Source organism: Vombatus ursinus, unplaced genomic scaffold (assembly GCF_900497805.2).
Source record: "Vombatus ursinus unplaced genomic scaffold, bare-nosed wombat genome assembly UNPS02014173.1, whole genome shotgun sequence".
NCBI lineage: Eukaryota > Metazoa > Chordata > Mammalia > Diprotodontia > Vombatidae > Vombatus > Vombatus ursinus.
Window position 1 is genome coordinate 2,463,717 of NW_020953951.1, and position 16,049 is coordinate 2,479,765.

Consider the following 16,049-nt stretch of genomic DNA (forward strand, 5'->3'; position numbering starts at 1 on the left):
CAAGGATATGTGTAGAAGGATTGGCCTTGAGGAGGAGGATCACTTAAAAAAATAGGAAACATTGGGGAATTATGTCAAGTGGTTGAGATGAGGCAGACAGAAGAGATCTCAGCCGATCGTTTTCTTTCTTTTTTCAGTAAGTTAAGAGGCAAGAATCTCATCTGAGAGGACGGGGGAGAGAGTGATGTGGGAAGCTTCAGGAGAAAAGAGGTTTGGATGAACTGTTATGGAGATAATTAAGGAGCAAAAGAACTGCTTTGCTCCCGCAAGAGCCTATCTTAGATTCATTTGCAGTGGACCCAGTCAGCATGAATGTTACTTCCTCTAGCTCCATTCAGCAACGTGTAAGAGTGAAAGAGGCAGGTGGGTGGGATTAAGACAGGGCTGGGGTAATTTAGCAAGAGATGAAAGGATAGAACAAAGAAGCTAGGAATTTGAGAGTAGAGGGCAGTATAGAGTTGGAATGGTTCACTGAGGGATTGGAAAGGGGTAGCCAGAGAAGAAGTGATGGCTTGGCAAAGTACTGAAGAGTGGAAAGATTACAGATCATGGTAAGGATGACGGACAGATTTGAATAAAGCATTGGAAATGAGGGAATGACAGGAGGTTATGATCAGATGAAGGAATTTCAGAGTTCTGGATCACGGAATGAATTCATGGGTGATGGCAAGATGAAAGGTACAGCCATCGGTTTGTAGAATGGAGGAGCACAGATCATGAGAGTTGAGTAGATTGAAGAACTGAGAAGTCAGGGTGTTTTAGGGAAATTCCCTAGAATAAGAGATGAAGGAGAATGTGAGCCAAGCATAGAACTGATTGAGAAAGGAGGGAGAATGTCCTGGGGATCTATAGGTCAGTCAGCAGTATTTGGATTGTGTGAACAATTTTTATCAAGGGAACCTCTAAGGAGGAGAGGTTAACTGAGTGATAGTGGCAGAGGGAGTGGTGTGTGGAAGTAGTGACAGGGAATGAGGAATGTCTAAGAACAAGCAATATGGACACTGGGGGTGTAGAAATGAGGTGGAAGGGGATGAGAAAGAAGGCAGAAGTTGAGTGAGGTAGTGTTGCTCTTTCTTTGGTAGTCTGGGATTCAGTAACAAAAGCACTGGGAGAGCAAAAGGGGATGAAAATTGGCTACTGAATAATGAAACCAAAAATTCAGAGGATAAGAGACCCAGGGAGGTGAGCAATATGTTCTCCATAGGGTTTTGCATCACGGTCTTATTGCCTGGTCTTCCAATCTTGTTGCCTGCTGTAGTAACCCTGGGGTTGATAGAGATGGGTATGCCAGGAACAGCAGTGGCAACCTCGTGGTCCGGGTAGGCAAGGTGGTTTGAGCCCCAGGAGGCTGGAGATATGTGGACTAGCATGTTATACAATAAGGTGGATTCAGAACAACTGAACCCAAAGAATAATCATTAATGATTCTGTCAACTTGGAAAAGCCCCATTGGAGTGCCCCATGGAACTGTCTTTGATCATGTGCTTATGGCCCAATTATGCATTGTTCCAACCCCACTGGTTCTAGTGTCCTAGATCAGTCCACCATTTTCATCATTGACTCTTTAGATGCATATACATACACTAAGAGGAATAGTGCCTAGAACAATTAGTCCTGTCAGATTGCATCTGAAGTATTGTCTTGGGTTTTAGATGCCACATTTTAGGAAAACTGTTAAACCTGGAGTGTTCAAAGGATCCATGCCATGTGATTAAGGGATATTTAAACTAAAAGAGACTCACAATAGCTGTCTTCAAGTACACAGGGCTATGTGGAAGAGGTATTTGACTTACTCTGCTTGATCCCAAAAAGTAGCACTAGAAGCAATCACTGAAAGATGTACATGCACAAATTCAGGCCCTGTGGACTGGAATACTACACCAAATATTAGTGATCCAAAGTGGAATGGGCTGCTTATGGACATGGTAGGTTCCTCCTCTCTCGTGGTCTTCAAATGAAGGCTGGGTGTTGACATGGGGGTGTTGTAGAGAAGATTCTAGGTTAGAGATTCTGTAATTTCCATCCCTCAGGGCAGTCTCTATTACTGCAATCCCAGTATTTTTAACTTCTACAGAGAAATAGGAATGTCCAAGGATCTCATTCATAGGCCTGTCACTGAATGAACTATAGGACCCTGCACAGCCCCCTGGTTCTAGTTGCCTAGATCAGCCTAACATATACAGACAGCAAGGACTGCTTCCAAGACTGAAGGGTCATAATATTTCAAGTTTAAAGGGCCCTATGGGATTATGTAGCCCACCCACCTCATTTCTGTGCAGGAGTTCTTAACCCTGGATCAAAGCCCCCTCTTTGTTAGTCTGGTGAAACCTATGGACCTGTTCCAAGAATGTTTTTTTTTTTCTTTTTAAGAATAAAAAAAGTAGATAGAGCACCGGCCCTGGAGTCAGGAGGACCTGAGTTCAAATCCGGCCTCAGACCAAACACTTGACACACTTACTAGCTGTGTGACCCTGGGCAAGTCACTTAACCCCAACTGCCCTAAAAATAAATAAATAAATAAAATAAAAAATACATACGATTTACAAAGGAAAACAATTATATTAAAATTATTTTTAAAAATTTAAATAAGCTCATGGACCCATTTTAGGAGAGGCCCAGAGAGAAATGATTAGCCCAAGATCACACAGAAAGTAAATCGAACAAGAATTTCAGTCAAGATCTTGTGATTCAGAATTCAGTGCTAATGGACACACTGAAAGATAAATCATAGGCTGGCCCAAGGAGTCTCATTCCCGAGGGCATATCAGAGCTGCATAGACCTCTCCTGGTCCTGCTTATTCATGCTGGGGTCTACTTCCTCCTTTTAAGTCTATGGGCCAGTTTCTTGGTCCAGAGAGAACGCATTGCTGCTGTCCCTGCCCTGCACTGCTGGGGGTGAAACATCTCTATACGCCTAACCAAGGAAGCCTGCCTGCAGGAGATGGGGTTAAGAACCATCTTCTGTCCACCTTCCATGTGGCTAGAGGTTTGTGGGGGTATTTAGGGTAAACTGGAGATTCCTCAGATCAGATACTCCCTTCCCTCTGGGGGCTCAAAGACGGACCCCAGGATACAGCCCAGGTTTCAGCAGAGGTGGTAACTCCACTCTTGGGAAATCTGTTCCTCTCCACCGATAAAAGGAGCCTTGTCCACACCCCACCCCCCAAACATACATCCGTACCTCTCCCAATAGCTATGACTGACATCAAAGGAAATCCCCAAGAATTCCTCATTCCAGACCTTTTAAGGGAGAGAGCTAGACTTGCAGTCAGGGGACCCGAGTTAAAATTCTAGTTGTCACTGTGTGACCTTAGGCAAGTCGCCACCTCTGGGTCACAATTTCCTTAACTGGAAAATGAGATTAGACTGGATGATTTCTTCCAGCCTGAGATCTATGTGCCCAAGTACTGCCTGAGCATATAAAAGTGCCAACCACAGCCCAGAGTCAGAGGCCCAAGGAGCACCTGGGCTACGAGGAAAAAGAAAATCTTCCCCAACACCTATCTTGGTTGTTCGGGTTCCTCTATCCTGGGCACTCTGTGGGACATCTCATCAGTCAGAGTGGACAAAGGAGTACCATATAGCTTGTGAATTAGGACCATATAGACCATGGTTAGCCCAAACCCCTCATTGTATATAGGCAAACTTGAGGACTGGAAAGGGGGAGGGGCTCTTTCAAGGTGTTCCCTAGTAATTGGCAGAGATGAGGTCAAATGAAGGTCATAGGACTCCAAATTCAGTCATTAAAAAAAAAATGGAACCTAGTCCTGGCCTCCCTGGGCAGGTGCTAGCATGACTCTTTGGCAAACTTCAACTTTGACAAACATTTATTAAGCGCAGAGCACCAGGGTTCAGCGCTGAGGGAGATACATAGGTTGGATAAGACACAGTCACTGCTCTTCTGGAGGTCACACAATCTAGACAACACTACCAAGCAGCCCTGGCCCTCCGTCTCCAAGGCCTGACAGAGCACAAGGGGACAGCATACACTCATTTCCAGATCCAGGGCACCTCTCCCACTCACCAGGATCCCTCAGCCACTGACAGCTATTCCCCTGTGACAAACCAAGTTCTTTCAAGTGTCTTGGCACATGATGAAACAGGCTCCATGGTGAAAACTGGAGCCTTCCCAGTCCAGAGGCCCCAAGGCCAGGGGGAGGAGAACCTCTTCCACTGAAGACATTCAGTAACTGGGAATCCAGGCTGGGGAGCTAAAGGGAAGGCACAGCCGAAGAGGAAGCAGTACAACAGGCAGGGGATGAGCAGAAGGTGAGGAGTTTGGTACTGAGATAAACAAGTTGTGGAGCTAAACAAATAGTTCTTGTCAAGTCCAGATGTTTTGCCGGCCTTGGTATTTTCTTATCTTGCTGCTTCTGGGCAACCACCTTCCCCAAGTTCCTCTGTATTCCCTTTAGTTGGCAGCTCTAGTTGACTTTGCCATCTTCACAATCTCAGCAGCATTTAAACTCTTTTTACAGTTAGGTGTTCCTCCACTACCTCCTTACTTAATAGTAAGCTTCTAACAAACATTTAACAAGGGCCCTAACACTGTGCCTGGGTTGAGGGGAGACAAAAGATTAGGTAAGATATAATTTCTGCCCTCATGGAGCTCACAATCTAGCAAGGGGATGCATCACACACAAATAACTATAAGACTAAACATTCTGTGTTCCTAAGTGCATGACAGGTGGTGCAAGCAATGGGCTTAGGGAGCAAGGGAGAAGCTTTGTGGCCTGGGGGAGACAGCCTTTGAGCTGGACTTTAAAGGGCTACATAAGCTTTAAACAGAGATGATTGGGGACTGGGACAGAGACAGGAAATGACATAAGCCAAACCACAGAAGCAAGACAAAGCTGGACGAGGGTTGAGGGAAGAATGGCAAGTAGTCCAGATTGTCTGAAGCACTGAGCACACCTTCTGTGGTCATCTAACAAGACTGCACAGTAAGTGTGAAAGCATGATCGAATGGAGTCTTGAATGCCAGGCTAAGAAGCTGAACAGCAGTGTGGGGTGAGAAAGGCTGAAAGAATCAGATTGCTAGGTCCCCATTCCCTCTGATCCAATCATATTTCAACCTCCCATATGTGAAAAGCATTTTGCTTCTTAGGAAAAACAAGCAAAATTGGAGTTATGTGAACTGCTGAGAGGTGACACTGAAGTTAACTTGTACAAACTCACTCAAATATCTTGCTTTACAGCTGTTCCCTGCAGTGTCCACACAGCTTTTTAACAGCATGAACAGCATCAATGACTATGGATGAGAGTTAATTTATAACTTTTCTTTGGGGCCCAAGACACTGCACTGTGGCTCACCCAATAGGAATATCAATCTAAATATCTGAACACCTAAAGCAGTAATCCCAGGAGTGTCCCCCAAGGCAGTCTTTCCTTCTTTCCTGGGGGCCTTAATGCCCACCCATCATCTGCTACTTGTATGTTTCCCTAATTTTTTTTTTTTTTGTTTAGTGAGGCAATTGGGGTTAAGGTCCAAGGTCACACAGCTAATACGTGTCAAGTGTTTGGTCTGAACCCAGATTTGAACTCAGGTCCTCCTGACTTCAGGGTCGGTGCTCTATCCACTGCGCCACATAGCTGCCCCTCGTTTCCCTAATTTCTACCTCTAGATCTCACCTATCTCCATGATTCCAGGCCTGTGTTCCCCATGGACACCTCAAACACAATTTATCTTGTCTCCAATCTTGCCCCTCCCCCAACCATCCTTCTGTGTTTAAAAATGACTTCATCAATTTCTGCTCTCCTACTTAATGAAGTATAAAACTCTGATCCTGTCCTTAACACCCTCCACAACCTGGTTTCTACATACTTTCTTGGCCTTATCTCATATTACTCCCTTTTATATAATCTACTTTGTCAGCTAAGACAAACTACTCATTCCCTGTTTTTATCTCTTCTTTTCCCCTCTCTGTGCCTTTGCTCACATCATCCCTCATGCTTAAAACAAAAATTCCCAGTTAAAAACTCTCAAGATTCAACTAAGGTGCCATAAAAAGCCTTTTATTTCCCCTAACAGAAAGTGACTCTTCCCCTCCTTAAATCTCTCCTTTTAGAATTGTGTCCATCTTATTTCCTCTATTAAATCATAACTTGAGGGCAGGGCCTGTGTCTTTATTCTATTTTTAATATCCCCCCCCAAATCATTGTGCCTTGGTCCTGCCCTGCATTTAATGTGTGTTAAATGGAAGCTGAATAACAAAGTAGCAATGGACCACAGAGGTAAGATTCCCAAAGAACTCACAGGCTGGAATGATGATCAAAAAATAAAATAAAATGAAATTTATCAGGGACCTCAGTTACCCTGATCCCACCCCCACTCAGGTCTAGGGGCAATAGCCATTTTAGACTGTTTCCTCTAAGGGTTCTCGGTGGGGGTGATGAAAGGGAGGCTGGGAGTATGGAAAACAACTGACGTGGCCCCTGACAGGTCAGATTTGAGCCTGAGAACATCCTAGGGTCAGAACCAGGTACACACAAGTCCTAGTATGGGAGTCTTGGATGCTTCTAGGGGTTTAATTCTGGGACATCACCAGTCTCTAAGAGGGCCACCAAGGACCTATATTTCTGTCTGCCCCAGGAAAGGAGGAAACACTAGAGGAAAAGACTAGGTTTGGCTCTCCTCTCACCCCCTGCAGTAAAAGCAACCTTTTGAATGGTCCTCAACACCCAAGAGTTCGACATGCCTGAGCATGGATATCACAGGCTTATATGCTGGTGTGCAACCCCACCTCCCACCCCGTACCCCCCTTTGCAGGGCAATGTGGGTACTGAAGGGGAATGATGAAAACTCAAAGATAACAGTTCCAATAGCCAGTCCACAGAGAGCAATCTGAGGACCTGTCACTTCAACATGTAAATTCTTGGCAGAAAACGGGGTGGCACATAGCTACCCATGAACAACAGAGCTGAGATTCACAAAGATTCCAACAAAGTGGACCAAGAAGCAAAGTTAAATTTAACAGGAATGAATGTCAAGTCCTTCATTTAGGAACAATTCCACCAGCATTGGCCAGGAAGTCAGCAAACAGTTCATGTGGAGTAAAATCCAGCTACCCTGTTTATAGCTCGAGATTCTGCTCCTTTACTTTCCCACCGTTAGTGAGATGGCCAAGCAAGTAGGCCACACTGAGTGAACAGTAGGGGGTCCTTTTCACCTTCCTTTTACCCTGGAATCCTGATAAGCTCAGGTCAGCGTTAGGGCTCCAGAGAAAGACAGAAGGTTCACTACCTGTGTTTGCCAGGTAGGTAGTCACGAATCATCTGTGAAGCAATTCAGTTTATGATGTGTCAGCCTGGATAAGCAAAATGTCAGCAGGTCCCTGTGCATATGCTAGCCATAACTACTTCTCTCAGGAGTCAGGAAACAACAAAGTCTACACACAGATAGATAGAGACTTTCCTGCTCTAATGTCTAAAAAGGTAGGGACGGGGAAGCAAGGGCTAGGGGAGGGGACAGGCACTAGCTCTGCCACACAGCTTTTTCCTCCAGGGTGAGGGATTGGGGAGGAAAGAGCTGCCTATCACTATGCCTTTTCTCAGTAGGATAAGCATCGGCCCCACTCGAGTACCACATATTTCTGGCATCCCGGGAATGAAAGGGATTGTCTTTTGTGAAATTTGGCTGGGGCAAGATGATATTAAAGAAATACTGAATTAGTCTTGTTTCTGAGTCATGCAAAAATGAAAAACACTTCAGTGACAGGTAGTTCTTCATCACCTCTTCCCCTACTTTGGGCAGAAACAGGAGAGATATTTAGTGACCTGATTATAATGTAGGTGATCACTGAGCAGTAATCAGAAAGCATCCTGATTACAACTGGGATCTGCTGTCAGAAGAAAATCCCCAATAGGCAGTGGGGTTCTGAGACAAGTGTTGTCATCCTCTTTTCTGGGGCCCTAGAGAGTATGGGGTAGGTTTATAGAGGAGAGAAGTACACAGGGACCAAGTAAAGCCCAGAGAACATTTCAGAGAGTTAATTATAATCAAGTCTGTCCTGGAATTAATTTTTGTTATAACTGATTGTAACTATCTCATTTGTTATATTATTTCTGAATCAATACCCTTCTCCTTTAATTTGGGAATAAATCCTAGACAATATTTGTGTGGAGCATGGAGAAACAGGGTTAAAAAGGAAAAAAAGGGACCACTGAAGCAAAACTAGGTACACCAAGATACAGTGGCAGTAGCAAAAAAAGGAAGAAGGGTCAGTAGATCTGAGCTCAGGAGCAAGCAGGCCCAGGGACCAAGTGGTGCTTGGTGTCTCAAGCCAAAGGGTTAAAAATTAGTGAGACTTAGAAAGTAGTGAAAAATTAAAGCCCTGGGGCTCAGGACAGAACCATCCAGAATAAAGTTCAAAGAGCAACTTGAGCCCTGGGGAAGCGGAAGAAAAACCAGGCCTAAGGTCCAGGGAAGGATCCCACAGGCTGCCCTTTTCCACTGCCTCTTTCTTCATGCCACTGAAGGGTGAGACTAAGGAGTAGCTAAGGCTGATGCAGCTGAGAAGGGGCTAGCACCTGCCTAAGCTCAAACCCTTCCCGGGATGAGGTAGAAGTTTAAAAGAAAAAAAAAAAAGAAATTGGAGGGAGACTCTTGGAGAAAGGAAACCAGGAACCTAGGAGAAGACATGAGAAACTAAGTGGGCATCCTTAGCCTGGCAGAAGAGAAGTTCACAGCAGTAGCTGTCCATTCCAAAGGGTGGGTTGGAAAGGGAAAGGCTACGGCTTAATCTTGAGAGCTTTCGAGACTCCAGATCAGTGATCTATAACTCAGAAGCTCTGGGGCTGAAGCTTGGCATACGACCTCCCACTCCTCAGTAATGACTCCAATTCCCTTCACTCACTGGGGAAGACAGAAAGAACTATGCCCTTCCCACAGGACCAATTCACTGACTGAATGGGGTGCCAGAATACTGGGCCTACTCCACTGGCTAAGAGTTCCTCATTCACACTTGTTATTCTTATCAAGGACCCTTCAGGTGAGGCACAGGTTGGAGCTTCCCTGTTAGTTAGCCCCATTCCCTTGTCTGAAGATGGCAGGCAATGAGAGCAAAGGCTTTGTGACTCCCTACCTATCCCCAAGACATGCAGCCCAGAAGGTGAGGAGGCTCTCCTGCCAGGCCCAGGGGGAATGGATGACTGCAAGGGCCTCCCTGTCCCTGGCAGGCAGCCTTCCTGTCACAAGCTAAAGTAGTCGGGCATGTTTGGGCCATAGACATCTGTGGTCCACAGCACATCAGCCCTACCTGCTGCTATTAACATCTGATGCATCTCTCCCTGAACCTGAGCAAATTTCTCCTCATCAATATAGTCCTCCAAGAGGTTTGCAGAAAGGGGCACACCAGGCAGGTCCTTATAGCAGTCCACAGGAAATGGGTACACTACCAGCTGGAGGTCAGGCATTACCTCAGAGCGAGACAGCAAGGCTAATGCTAGAAAGCCCAATGCTAGAAAGGGGATTGTCATAGAGACCAAGATAGCATAGGCGGGTACAGCGGGACAGAAGTGGTAGGGTACTAATGAGGTGAACATCCATGAGCTGGCACTCTGTCACCTTCAGACACAGCAAGGAGGCTGAGGCCTCCCCTACAAGAGCCTGGAAAGGGGGCAAGAGATCACCTGACAGGTTGTTGCCACTGAGGTCTAGCTTCTTGAGGTGGGGAGCATGTGGACTCTGGGACAAGTAGCTCAAGTCCACAGGCAGCAGGTAGCAGACAGGAAGTTCCAGGCTTTCCAGGGGACACTGTAGGCCACTGCAAAGAGAGACACAGAAATGCTATTACTTCCCAGGGAAAACAGAACAAACATGAGGAAGCTGGGATGGTGCTTTAACTTCTTGGGGCTTGTTCCTAGACACCAGCTGGTCAGGCAGCTTTTTCCTCAAGTGAGAGGGGCAAGTTTTGCCCAAGGTCATAGTGATTTGGAAAAGCACATACAGGAGAGAAGCTACAAAGCTTTAAGGCACAAAGTTCTCTGCATAATGACAATCAACCACTCCCATGCTACCAGTATTTTCACTGTTTACAGAGAGCTTTCCTCACACTGGCTCAGGCGGGGAGCTAGAGTAGCAAGGACCATGCTCTCCACTTTACCCAGGAAACTGGAGCTCTAAGGTTACCAGTTGCCCAAAGTTGAACAGTCTGAAGTTCTGGCACAAGGATTTGAAAGCAGGTCTCCAGCAGTCCTTCCACTTTAACATGTTTGTAAAAACAACCAAGGAATTGAGATTTCAGGAAAGAAAAGGAAGGGGGCCCTGAGACAAATATTTGAGAATATATTTCTCTCAAGCTGAACAGTTCCCATTAGGAAGCCCTGGAGCTGCCTTTCAGGGCAGGTACATGAACAAGAGGCTCACTCACCTAAGCAGCTGCCGAAGCTGGCCCGAGAGCCACGAGGTGCCCAGATTAAGCTCCTTGAGGCGTTTCAGCTTACTCATCTCTGAAGCCAAGAAGCTGAAGGTGCCTTCCAACATGGCCCAGAGCCGCCACACATCCATGTTGCTGTACTGAAGTTTCAAGCTCAGCAGATTAGTGAACTTCATGATGGAAGCTACGATCTCCCACACACCCCCGGCTTCCAGAGTAAAGAAGGACAGATCTAGTCGGCGGCGTAAGCTTCAGTGGTCCAATAGCCCCAGGAGATCCACAGTGATGTCTGGTGGAAGGTCTTCAGCTCGGAAATCCCGGCAGCACAAGCGCAGGGGGCTGACAGCATTATTCTGCAGGGCCTGCTTTAAAAAGCCACTGGAGGAGGGGGTCACCCAGAGATCTACACGCACTTCCACAGGGAGAAGTGTGCATGGCAGGTCCTCGACCTTCCTGCACTTGTTGGGGCTTTCATTTGGCGCTCAACTTTCTCCAAGAGGTGGCAAATGCCAGTTTGGGCCATGGTCATGGTACGGGCCCACATTTTCATAGTTTTTAGGTCTTCCTCATAGCCATAATCCAGGAGTCCAGTCATATCTAATAGCTGCAGTGGATGCCTCCTGAGGGAAGGACAGAGAAGGTGAGACCCTGGGCTAGAATGCACCCCATATCTTGACAATCTCATCCCAACTTACCCAACATATACCTGAAATAATTAAATATAAGAACTAAATGAGGCTGTGATAAAGTAGAAGAGAAAAAGGGAGTGGAAAGCTTAAAATAGGACCACAGAATGCCACAATTCAAAGGAATCTCAGAAGTCTATACATATAGTCCAACCTGTGCCTAAAGAATCTCAACAATATGCCCAAAAAGTGATTAATTCAGTCACTGCTCAAAGACTATCTGTGGGGCCTAGAATTACCAGATCTTAAATTTACTAATAAAGTAGTAACCATCAAAATTTGGTTAAAAAATAGAAATAGAACAGATGATTTGAAATTCATGAAATTCATATGGTTTGGGGTGTGGAAGACGCCTGAGTTTGGGGGCATTTAGAAACACTGCAAAGGCCACAACCATGTCTCAGCTGAGAGCAGCCTCTTCTGGGAGCTCCTGCCAGAGGCTGCCAGCCAACGTGCCTCTCCCTGAGCCCCGATCTCAAGCCGCGGCTGAGGCCCCAGAAATCAGTGCTGCCGGGCCTCCTCCTCCTGGCACAGGCAGCAGCTGCCTTCCTTCCTCTCCTCCTCCCCCAACAGGCATTCTGGGGTGGGGTGGCCAGGTGTCCCGGTGGGCTGCCAAGGCCCCTCCCAAGCTCACTTCAACAGATTTCCACAGGTAAAGGGGGTGGGGGAGGGCGGCCGGATGATTGGTTTACTCTTTCAAACACTGGCTAAGAGAAACTGCCCTGGCGGATTGCCAGCCTGCCTCCCCAACTGGTGACCCGTCTGCTGATCTCACATCCCGCGCAGCTTCTTGGTGAGAGGCATTCAGGGACCTGGAACTACCTTTGGACACAGGGAGGGCAGAAGCTCTTCTCTGCCCATGAGACCACCTTAGGAAACTCGTAATTTGCACTAACCAGGACCTAGCAGCACAGGCTTTATTTGTGGTGTACAGATGAGGAAACTGAGGTTCCAAGAGATGAAGTGATTTATCCAAGCACATGGAGATTAGGTGCTAACGGTACAAATACGGTCTCTGCTGACCTCTGGTAAAGACCTCACCATCCCGGCCCCTTCCGAAACGTGGGGCTCTCCAAGGCGGCCCAGACTCACCGGCTTCGGAAGCTGCGTACTCCTTCCAAGTGTCGCGAATGCAACAGCTACGTCTACTTCCAGGGAGCTGAGTGCGAGGAGGTAGGGGGGGCGTGGAGGGATATGAGCTGGCTTCCCCTTCGTGAGGACAGCTGCCATCACCCTGGGGGGTGGGCAGCGATCTTGGGGCTGACAGTGAGGTCCCATGGTCACACCGATGCCCCCAGTGTGGCGAGGCTCTGCTGTGCTGGTCACGACGGCGGCGTTTGTCCTCTCTCCCCAGTGCTGCCTGGCCTGTCACAAGAAGTGTCTGGAAACTCTGGCCATCCAGTGCGGCCACAAGAAGCTGCAGGGAAAACTCCAGTTGTTTGGACAGGACTTCCAGAAGGCAGCCCGGGGCACTGCCGACGGCATCCCCTTGGTCATCAAGAAATGCCTGTCTGAGATCGAAAGGCGGGCGCTCAGGACCAAGGTGAAGGCCCGGGGAGGCTGCCCGAGGCCTGGGGTCGAGGGCAGGCTGGGGAGCCCCTCTGTGTGCTCTGCTGGGAAGCCGAGTGCGGGACTTTGAGTCAGGAGGCGTGGGTTTGATGTGAGATCAGGAGGCTGATGTTGACTAGCTCCACGGTCGTAGGCAAGTCACTTAAGCTGCCTCTGAACCTCAGTTTCTTCCCCTGTAAAATGGGCCTGATAATGCTTGCACTTCTTTCTTCATGGGGATGTTGTGGAGAAAGTGCTTTATAAATGGAGCTTATTAAGGGGAAGGGGACAAGCATTTATTAAGCTCCTGCTATGTGCCAGGCGCTGTGCTAAGCACTTTTTACTGATATGACCTCATGCGGTAGGCGCTATTATTATGCCCATTTTGCAGTTGAGGAGACTGAGACAAGGAGGGGTAAAGTGACTTGCCCAGGGTCACACTAAGTGTCTGAAGCTGGCCTAGCGCTATATCCCCTGCATAGCTGGGGTGGTCTTGGTATTCAGGAGCCATGGGTTTGAATCCTGGCTCTGTCGCTTATCACTTATGTGATGAGATGGGCCAGCAGTTTCCCTTCCCAGCCTCAGGTCCTTCATCTGTGAAATGGGGATAATAATGCTCCCACTGACTACCTCCCAAGGCTGCTGTGAAAACGCCTTGTAAACCCTTCACTTGTAGAAACGTGAGTCAGAAGGCCTGAATTTGAACCCCAGCTGTCATGCTCACTGTTGGCAGGTGCCCAAGGGCAGGCTGCTTGGAGCAGAGGGAGGAAGTAGCACTGGCCTTGGGTTCTAATCCTGACTCAGACCTGTCTAAGGTGCGATCCTCACCGCCTCATTTTGATGTAGGGGAAAGCACTTTGAAAGCCTTGGAGTGCTCTCGAACAGTTACAATGAGCTTGTTATGTAATTACGGCCTAATTATATTACTAATGACGATGATGATTGTTACCAGCATGCGCCTCTGCCTGCACCCTCCCTCCAGGGCCGAGGAGGGGGGCTCCATATGACACAGTCACAGATCTACTGGGGTATTGTGGAGGTGGAGGTGGGGACGCTGGCTTGGTAGCAGGGGGCCTGGATTCTAATCCTGGACTTCTCTCTGCCTCAGTTTGGTTGTGGGAAATGAGAGATTTGGACTGGATGGCATCTGAGCTGCCTCCCGGCTCTGAACCCTTGGCGTTCTGTCCTCTGGGCTCGGGCTGTGCTGGGTGCAGACAGCCAGAGGATGTGGGCTGGGACTCATCCAGGGCAAGTTGTTGCCAGAGATGCCCTGGGATCAGCTCTCAGCATCGTCCACTGAGGCCCGGAGGGGGCTGTCGAGGTGGCGGCGTGGAACCACCTCATTTTATAAAGGAGAGATGTGAGGAAACCGGTCCAGGCCACCGGGGTGGCGCGTGCTTGCCCAGAGCCGGGATTCAAACCCAGGGCTTGGGACTGCAAGGCCGTGCTCCTGCTGCCTGCCTTCCACCAATCCAGGCCTCTGGAGCAGTGTGGAGAGAAGGCAGTGGTCTCCAGGCTTCCTTCCAGCTTTGACCTTCTGTGCTCTGGCCCACACAGGGGATCTACCGGATCAATGGCGTGAAGACGCATGTGGAGAAGCTCTGCCAGGCGTTGGAGAACGGCAAAGAGCTGGTGGAGCTATCGCAGGCCTCCCCGCACGACATCAGCAACGTCCTGAAACTCTACCTGCGCCAGGTGAGCCTTGGCCCGGAGGCTGCGGGTGGGCCTCACTGGGGCGATGAGTGGGGGGTCAGACTGACTTCACCTCTGCGCCCTCTGCACTGTCTGGGCCTTCCTCAGACGGAGGGGCTTCTGACCTTGTCCCGGCCATTCTTTGGGTCTCAGTCACCTCATCCCACGATAAGGAGGTTAGATGTGATGACCTCTGGGACCTCCTCCAGCTTCAGACCTTGTACTCTGTCTGCTCGTCAGGGCCTGGGGTGGGACGATGGGAACGTCCGTGTCCCCAACGGGCTTCGCAGTCGGCTTTCCTGTCAGGAGGAGCCGACGAATAGCCCCGTCCCTAAAATCAGCCTCTCTCAGGCTGATTGATGGGTGTTTAGAGAGGGCAGTGGTTATTTCTGTGGCGTTGTCAAGGACAAGTCAGGCCAGACTAACCCCATCTCGTTTAGCAGGTGCTTACTGAATGTTTATTGATTGATTTGGGGGCAGGGTTATCAGAATATAGCTTAGAGTTGGGAGGAATGCAGCCATCTGAGAGCATCTTGGGCAGGGAGGGGGTAGGGCTGGGAGGAAGAATGCCATAGTCTTAGAGCATCTCTGGGCTTTAAAACTTTTTTCTTTCGGGGGATGAGGTGGGGATGTGGGAGGCAATCAGGATTAAGTGACTTGCCCCGGGTCACACAGCTAGTAAACGTCTGAGGCTGAATTTGAACTAGGTCCTCCTGACTTCAGGGCCAGTATTCTATCCCCTGCACCACCTGGCTGCCTCAACAAAGCTTTTTTTATGTTATTTTTCCCTTTTGTTTTGATATCACAGTCATTTGTGAGCCAACAAAGCATTTGACAGATTCTCTTATGATTTTTGTGGACAAGACGATAGGATGGCTGGTTGAAAGCTATGTGGGAGCTGTCCTAAAGTTGGGGGGCGGGAGAGTCCTCTCTGGGAAGGTAGTGGAGCTCTGCAGACAGAGGCTGGAGGACCAGCCGCTCTTTGAGAACATTGTAAAAGAGATTCTTGACCAAGTGGCCCCAGACGTCCCTTCTGCCACTTGGGCTTGGCTGTTGGCTTAGGAATTTATTTTAGAGAGGGGGATTTTCTGCGTTTCTTTTGTTGTAGAGGGGGCATTCCAGGCTAGATGTCCCCGAGGGGATTGTCTCAGAGCTTGGAGTGGGCCTGAGGGCCAGCGGTCTAGCCCGGTGTGCGGGGCCCTGAGTTGGCAGGCACTTTGGTGTGCTGGTTTTAGAATTGGGAGACCTGGGTTTGAATCTTAGCTCCATCTTAGCTTTTGATGTTAGACAAGTCAGTCAGCCTTGCAGAGCTTTGGTTTTCTTAGGGTCTGACAGATAATGAGCCTTTCATGACTTCCTTCACTGGGTTGTAAGGTTTAATCTGCTATAGATGAAGGAAACCATAATGGTCCAGAAGCATTGTGGTGGTGAAGTAGAAATAAGTGAACGTGGGGGTCAAGAGATATGGGATTTCAAGATCCTGGCCCTGGAACTGAAAAGCTCCCGGCAAGTGGCAATACCTTTCTGAGCCTCAGTTTCCACATCTGTAACGCGGCAATCATAGTCTTGTGGGGAAAATGCTTTGTAAACCTTGAAGTGCTTGAGAAATGAGGATGAGGAAGGGGGTTGGCGGGAGGCGACCCTCATACCTCCCTGGTCCCCCATAGCTGCCTGAGCCCATCCTTTCATTCCGCCTATAGCACGAGCTCATGGGGTTGGCGAAGGAGAGCCTGCAGGGAGAGGCAGA

At 48.5% G+C, this 16,049-nt stretch overlaps 1 protein-coding gene and 1 pseudogene across 1 annotated transcript; one reads left to right on the top strand and one right to left on the bottom strand.

The window, feature by feature from the left end:
- Positions 1 to 6,054: 6,054 nt before the first annotated feature.
- Positions 6,055 to 12,440, bottom strand: LOC114041399 (annotated as a pseudogene).
- LOC114041437 lies at positions 10,551 to 15,012 on the top strand. Its single transcript, XM_027859889.1, has 6 exons — positions 10,551 to 10,912; positions 11,436 to 11,714; positions 11,800 to 11,943; positions 12,097 to 12,235; positions 12,417 to 12,605; positions 14,168 to 15,012. Exons 1-6 carry the CDS (start codon positions 10,551 to 10,553, stop codon positions 14,660 to 14,662), a joined length of 1,608 nt encoding a protein of 535 aa, XP_027715690.1. The 3' UTR covers positions 14,663 to 15,012.
- The last annotated feature ends 1,037 nt before the right edge of the window (positions 15,013 to 16,049 follow it).